This window comes from Camellia sinensis, chromosome 8, assembly GCF_055761805.1.
Source record: "Camellia sinensis isolate YWXY chromosome 8, ASM5576180v1, whole genome shotgun sequence".
Taxonomy (NCBI): domain Eukaryota; kingdom Viridiplantae; phylum Streptophyta; class Magnoliopsida; order Ericales; family Theaceae; genus Camellia; species Camellia sinensis.
The window spans coordinates 25,175,180-25,182,699 of NC_138968.1; the positions used below are offsets into that span (position 1 = coordinate 25,175,180).

The 7,520-nt window shown below is 38.7% G+C and overlaps 1 protein-coding gene across 1 annotated transcript; it reads right to left on the reverse strand.

The window, feature by feature from the left end:
- Window positions 1-1,186: 1,186 nt before the first annotated feature.
- LOC145797638 (uncharacterized) lies at window positions 1,187-6,320 on the reverse strand. The gene is made up of 4 exons (XM_082885024.1): window positions 6,222-6,320; window positions 2,349-2,495; window positions 1,810-2,177; window positions 1,187-1,625 (listed from the first exon to the last, which is right to left on the reverse strand). The coding sequence occupies exons 1-4, from the start codon at window positions 6,318-6,320 to the stop codon at window positions 1,187-1,189; spliced, it is 1,053 nt and encodes a 350-aa protein (XP_082741150.1).
- Between the last annotated feature and the right edge of the window lie 1,200 nt (window positions 6,321-7,520).

Consider the following 7,520-nt stretch of genomic DNA (forward strand, 5'->3'; position numbering starts at 1 on the left):
TTTTTAGTTCATGAAAGGCGAATTCTCTTTCATGATTCCACTCAAATGGTTGCCCTTTGCGCGTCAGTTGGGTAAGTGGCACAACTATTTTTGAGAAGTCCTTCACAAATCTTCTGTAATACCCAGCTAAGCCCATGAATCTGCGGACTTCTATTATATTTGTCGGTGTAGGCCAATTCACAATTGCCTCTATTTTCTGTGGGTCTACTGAAATCCCCTCTTTGTTGATAACATGCCCTAAAAAAATAACTCCATCCAGCCAAAACTCACATTTCTTTAGTTTAGCAAATAATTTCTTTTCTCTAAGTGTTTGCAAGACAGTTCTCAAGTGATGTTCATGTTCAAGTCTATTCTTTGAATATATCAAGATATCATCAATGAATACCACAACAAAGTCATCAAGGTAGGTCTTAAAAATTCGGTTCATTAGGTCCATAAATGCTGCAGGAGCATTAGTTACCCTAAATGGCATAACAAGAAATTCATAATGGCCATACCTTGTTCGAAACACAGTTTTCTCAACATCTTCTGCTTTCACCTTCAACTGGTGATACCCGGATCTCAAATCAATTTTAGAAAACACTTGTGATCCCTGTAACTGGTCAAACAAGTCATCAATACGAGGTAGGGGGTATTTATTCTTTATTGTCACCTTGATCAATTCTCGGTAGTCAATACACAAGCGTAAGGTCCCGTTTTTCTTTTTCACAAATAACACTGGTACACCCCATGGTGAGGTACTAGGTCGAATAAACCCTTTGTCAAGTAGATCTTGCAATTGTTCTTTCAATTCTTTCATTTCAGTAGTAGCCATTTTGTAGGGAGTTTTAGAAATAGGCTGAGTGCCTGACATAATTTCAATAGTAAACTCTATCTCCCTGTCTACTAATTCCCCTGGTAATTCATTTGGAAACACATCAAGAAATTCTCTAACAATAGGGATACTGTTCAATTCAACACTCTCAGACGGTTCAAATAGCATACAACATAAATAACCCTGGCACCATTTCCTAATCAATTTATATGCTTTCATTGCAGATATCAAATAAGGTGGAGGCACTATCCCATTACTAACAAATTCAAACTTATCATGCTCTGGCAGTTTAAACACAACCTGTTTTGTCATACAATTGATAGTGGCACAATGTTTTGATAGCCAATCCATGCCCAAAATCATATCAAAGTGTCAAATATCCAAGGGTAACAAATCCACGTACATGATCGTATGGCCAATTCGTACATCGCAAACACAATACACAGAGGTACATAACACAGATTCCCCACATGGAGCAGATACACATAGCAAATATGGTAATGACTCTAGGGGTTTAGTCAATCTAGGTGCAAATATAGCAGACACAAAGGAGTGTGTAGAGCCGGAATCAATTAACATAAAATCATCTTGATTACACACAAAGATAGTACCTGAGACAACAGCTTCAGTATTTCGTGTGTCACCCGGGACAAGTGCAAAGACTCTCCCCTGTCTTATCGTATCTTTGGTGGCAACGGGCCTCGTAATATTGCCTGGTTTTGGGATGGATCCGGTCGAACTAACAGCTGGTCTTCCATCTTGTTGTTCAGTTCGATTGCAATCCCTTGCCATATGCCCCAGTTCTCCACATCTGTAGCACGCCCCGAAAATACGGTAACAAATCCCACGGTGCTTCTTACCACATTAAGTACATGTTGGTGCTGTATTTTGGGTGGAGTCCGAGGTCCTTGAAGACCCCGTGTTTTGTTTCTTCGATGACTTCTTTCCTAAGAAAAAGCCTTGTCTTTTAACCTTCCAGTCGGCTGGTGGCTTACCTCGGCTGGCCATGTTTGTTTCTGACATTAAGGCTATAGGTGGGTAGTTTCAGTACATTTACTCTTTCTCGAATGTCATTGCAATGACCACTTTCAAACTTCCTTACCTTTTTGTAGTCGGTGTCCACCATGTGTGGGGCGAATCTAGCCAATTCGGTAAACTTGGATTCATATTCTGCCACGGTCATATTGCTTTGCCTTAACCCTTCAAATTCTGACACCTTTCTATCACGAACACATTGAGGAAAGTATTTCTCATAAAAGAGTGCAAGGAACTGTGTCCAATCAATGCCTTTGTTATTATCGCGGACCAACATCCACCATTTTCTCGCTTCATCCTCTAATGTGAAAGTAACCAACTGTACTTTCTGCGTTTCTAGACATGGGAACACTTCAAATAATTTCTCAATGCCTAGGACCCAAGCTTCAGCCTTTAACGGATTTACACCCCCATGGAACAGTGGTGGTTTCATCTTCTTGAACTCCTTAGTAGGGGCTATTGTTCAGTCATCATTTTGCACATCTGGTACAAGGTGCACCACAGGTGGAGGTTGTGGGCGTTGCCACTGTTGTTGCCACTGCTGTTGTTGCTTCAATGTTTCTGCCATTTCTTGAATCAATCTTGCCATTCTATCCATTCTGGCAGTAGAAGACTCCTCCATTTCATCACCTCTCGTTCTCACCATCTGATTAGACTTGCATTATTCCTTATACAAAAGATTCACATGTATGCATATACTAAAGAGCACACACAATCAAATAATTTGTAATGCAAGCAAATCACAAACTTATAGTACATAATTGTTCACCTTGAAACATTTAAAGCATATTCTTGATGCTTTCAAATTCATACTTATTAGATGAATGCATCCTAGATCTTTTCTAGACGCTTATTGCTCATTTGGACAAGTGTGTGAGTCATTACGCGTGCTCTGATACCACTCTCTCATGACCACAACCCGCCTCTATGGATTAGGGTCATAAACGGCCAGTAATCAAGGGACTACCTGCGACCTCAGACCAAATAAAACATATATTCTCAGAGTTAAGGGGCCAAAACGGAAGCAAACTTATGAATTGTCCATAGAGCTGTGCTTACATGGCTTAACCAAACATTCTTATATACTCATAATAACTCACACCATAACCACATTCACAAAAAGTATGTCATTCATACATCTAGGATTATTCAACCAGCATTAACAAAAATTCAGATTCTATACATGGTCGGTCAAGGTCGTACAACATGACCACAAAAAGGCTCCAAGAGTAATAAAACAAAAGCAAAGCCTCTGCATGAGGCGACCTTGGATGACCTCACAAAACTTGGTTTCTCAACGCTCACTGGGACTGGGGTTAGACATCCCGCTGCTCACCTACATACATATAAATATAGAGTGAGCTGATACCCATTCAATAATACCAGAGTAAAGAGGTTAATGAATGAGATTCTTTCATGAATAAGTCATACGTATAATTTAAACATTTGAACTACCAGTTCCACTTGTATCAAATGCATAGACTGTAACGTACGGAAGGACCTCGGGTCCAACACATTATGTCCATGTACAAAACGACCTCAGGTCTATGTCATATCTAGGTATGAAACGACCTCAAGTCCATTGCACTCAAAACAACCTTGGGTCCACCTGTACAAAACGACCTCGGGTCCAATACTCATTCATAGACCAACTTTAGGTCTAATGGATCCATGTACCAAGGACCACCGGTCCTCCTTATCACATTACAAAACGACCTCGGGTCCAATATTCTTATATTCATGGTGATGCACCTTTAATCATGGTCGCATCTGTATTCACACCCAAAACGACCTTTGGTCCAATCAGTTCTTTATTCAAAACGACCTTTGGTCCATTTATCAATTATGCAAAATGGCTTTCGGCCCAATCTATATCTTTATCAAATATACTGAACAGCCTTAGGCCCATTTTCCATTTTCACAACATTCATTTTGCAGGTACGAACGGATAGAATACTCATTCATAGTACAATTTCACAAATTTAGAAATTACCACATTGGCAACATTTAGGAAGTAATGCGTATACAAAAATATCTTTACTAAGATATTACTCACAGTGATCGGCTGGATGATTTCCCTTGTGCTTGACCCTACACATTTCATAAACATAACAGGTCACAAACGAGTTCAATACGTTCTTAATTCATACATCCCTCTTAGGCTTATTTCTTATCCTTTTAACTCATTTATAATGTTCAGTGCATGCCTAAGAGTGCTTAGAAGTGAAAGAGAATGGAAAACAAAACCTAAGTTAACTTTACAAAATTTTTGAAGCAGGGCTCCCCGTTCGAGCGTGGCTTATGCCGCTCGAGCGGACCCCTTGGGTCTGCAAAAGTGCTGGTTGCCTCATTTTTACGCTCGAGTGTGACTTCGGACGCTTGAGCTAGAAGTCAAACTACACGACTTGGCGCTCAAGCGTGAATTTCCCCGCTCGAGCGGACATCAAAGTTTGGAAAACTGCTGGGAACCAGCATTTCATGCTCGAGCGGCCATTACCCCGCTCGAGCAGACACGCCGAATTCTGGGTTTTCCAGCAAGCCGTTTGAGCTTCAAACTTGCATTCAAACTGATGTAATTTGCATATTATGGCTCATACTTCACATACTCATCCTCTAACATGATACAAATGGAAAGTTATAACATTATGAAGCCCAATTCTCATGAATCAATTTCATGCATGCTCAAATTACACCAAACTTACTTCCAACACATCAAATTCATGCATTCAAAACCCACACCTTTATGAATTGTTCTTGCATGTGGGATATAACCTCTATTCTCAACTTAAATGGTAAAAAAGTGATTAAAAGCATGAACTTCAATCAAGATTCAACATGAATTATATACTTTATGCTCAAATATGCAAATTTATGGCAATTTCTTACATGCATGCCTTCATTGACCTCAAATTCACCAAAATCAACTTCATTCATTTTCTTGATTACCATTTAACCTTGAATTCATACAATTACAACTTATACTCATAAATCTTTGCTCAATTACTCACCTAGGAGCTTCAATCCTCACAATTGTAGCTAAATTTTGAGTTGATCTTCAAAATCTCCAAGTTTCTTGCTCAAATCTCCAATTGCCTTCACTCTCTCACTCTAACTCTCTCTCTCTCTCTCTCTCTAGAGGAATTTCAGATTTTATGAGTTCATAGGGAGTGAGATTAAGTGTAATATAGCCCTTATATAGTCTCTCTTAATTAAATTTGGTTAGGCAAAGTAATTGAGCTTAATTAATCATTCTGAATTTAATTATTTTGATCCGTGTAAATTTCTAATTAAATTTCACCATAGATTCTAAAAATTACGCCAATTACAATGGTGTAATCAATTTCGGTTTCTGTGGCCGATAAGGCCTTCAATTTAAATTCTAAAGCAGATAATCAAACAGATTTTCCTATGGTGAACAGATAGAAATTCAAAATCACATATATTCATATAAATGGCACTCAAAATCATATCAAACACATAATCACAATCATAATTAAGATTAATTAGCATAATATGGGCCAAGGTTATCATAACTTCTTCCTCAATCTCTCAATAATATATATATATATATATATATATATTTATTTAACTTATTTAAGTTATTTGTTATCTTATAATGTATGAATAGAAATTTCACCAAATACTACATATTCTTAAAAAAATTAAAATTCTCTTTTATAAACAATTCTTATAAATCGAATAATTTTACTTACACAGAATATGGGGCACAACTGTTCACAGAAACTGAGGCATGCTGCTGTGTTTTTACTTTTCATTTTCTTTCCTTCACTTACCTATTGAAAGAAGTCACAATAGTTTTTGTGAACAAATCTGTGTTCCTGTTCTGTGTTAGTAAATCTACTCTTATAAATTACACCAAATAGGACTTGACACTTGGTTGTTGACATGGTACCTTCAATATAGAAATGTTCTTTACCAAAAAAATTAATTAATTAAAACAAGGTTATTTTTATGTTTTAATGAGAGAAACAACATTACACCTGTTAGTGTTATTAGTGTAATATTCATGTAATACAGTTGTACTATTCATGTTGTTGTATAACTAATATTGTATCTTTATGCTTTCGGTGGGTTAGCATCCAATGTACCCTATTTACTCTCTATAAATGAGAGTGTTGTAAATCACTGAAATATATCCATCAATACACAATTTATTCTCTCTTTTTATCTATACATGTTATACATTAAATCTAACATGGTATTAGAGCGAGGTTAAGAACCTAATAATTTTACTTCACTGGCGGGCGGCAGCCTCGTCTTGGCCGCCCGCCGGACCTCTACACATACCTTTACTCTGCTGCCACAAATTCCATAGCTGAACTCTTCTCTGCCTTACAATGGCTCAATCAACTTGCTGAGCTCTCTTCTCTGCCAATGAAGGAATCCCACCTTCCCTGACAAGCAAACCCCTATTCCTCACACTCTCGCCACACAACTGCAACAGCGTCATCACCGCGAACTCCTTCGCTCCGTCAACATCACCGACTTGAAAGGCGGCAAGGTGACGGTGTTTGCACCGTCAGATGAGGCGTTTACGGCCGCCAATGTGCCAGATCTAAGCAAGCTATCGAACGCTGCTCCACTCATCCTTATCCTCATCATCATCATCATCATTATCATCATCATCATCTGCTAAACAATACCCACAAACACATGCAGGGCCTCTCTCTCGGCTCTCGGCTCTCTCTCTAAAAAGAAAAAAAATATATATATATATATATATCAACACCTGAAACTTCTCTCACTCTCTTGGGCCTGGTCTCTCTCTCTCAATTATTTTCTGAAATGAACCAGAGATGCTGTTATATACAGAGAGCTCTCTCTCTCGGTGTGCATGGGAGGTGGGCATTAATTTGAGCTACACACATGCAGACATACTTCACTCACTCTATGCCCATCCTATACACACACACCAGCAGCAAGCAACTCAACACACTTGCTCTCAGCTCCAACTCGCAATGAGCCAGTACCAGACAAGCACTGGACAGTGGTAACCCTGTTCTTTTGAATAGCAGGGCTATCAGCACCCAATATGAGCTTAGCACTCAGTTTATTGAAATCTTCCAGTCCAACAATGGGAAGATATTCCTTCACACGGGAGCTATCATTAACAAGGATCTGCTCTGCTTTTCTCACCACAGTCAAAACAAGAGGAGCGCGAACAACGTGAGCGAACACAGAGTTGGCACCGAAGCCCGAAGTCGGAGAAGCAGAGATCGAATCCATTTCTGAAGAGAGAACTTCACCTTCGATCGGTGACTGAACTTGGGACTTACCTGGCCTGGCACAGATTGGGGAGAGAGAGTGGTAGTGGTACTTTTTTTGTGCCAAGGGACAGAAATCATCACATTCCTTACCTCTTTCTTTTATTTTGTCCTCCACTTTACACCTCACATGCCTAATGCATCTCCATTCTCTCTGCTCTCTCTGAAATCTCATTCATTTTATTATTATTATAATTATTATTATTATTATAAACACAATCAGCATCCATGACCCAACCCATGTGCTCTTTTTTCTCTTTTATTCTACCTTTTGACCTATCATTCCACCACCTCCCTCTTTTTCTAAACAATATTTTTGTACCACCGCCCACTCCATGATACCCATTTTTATTATTATTATTATTATTATTACTCCGGGTTACATC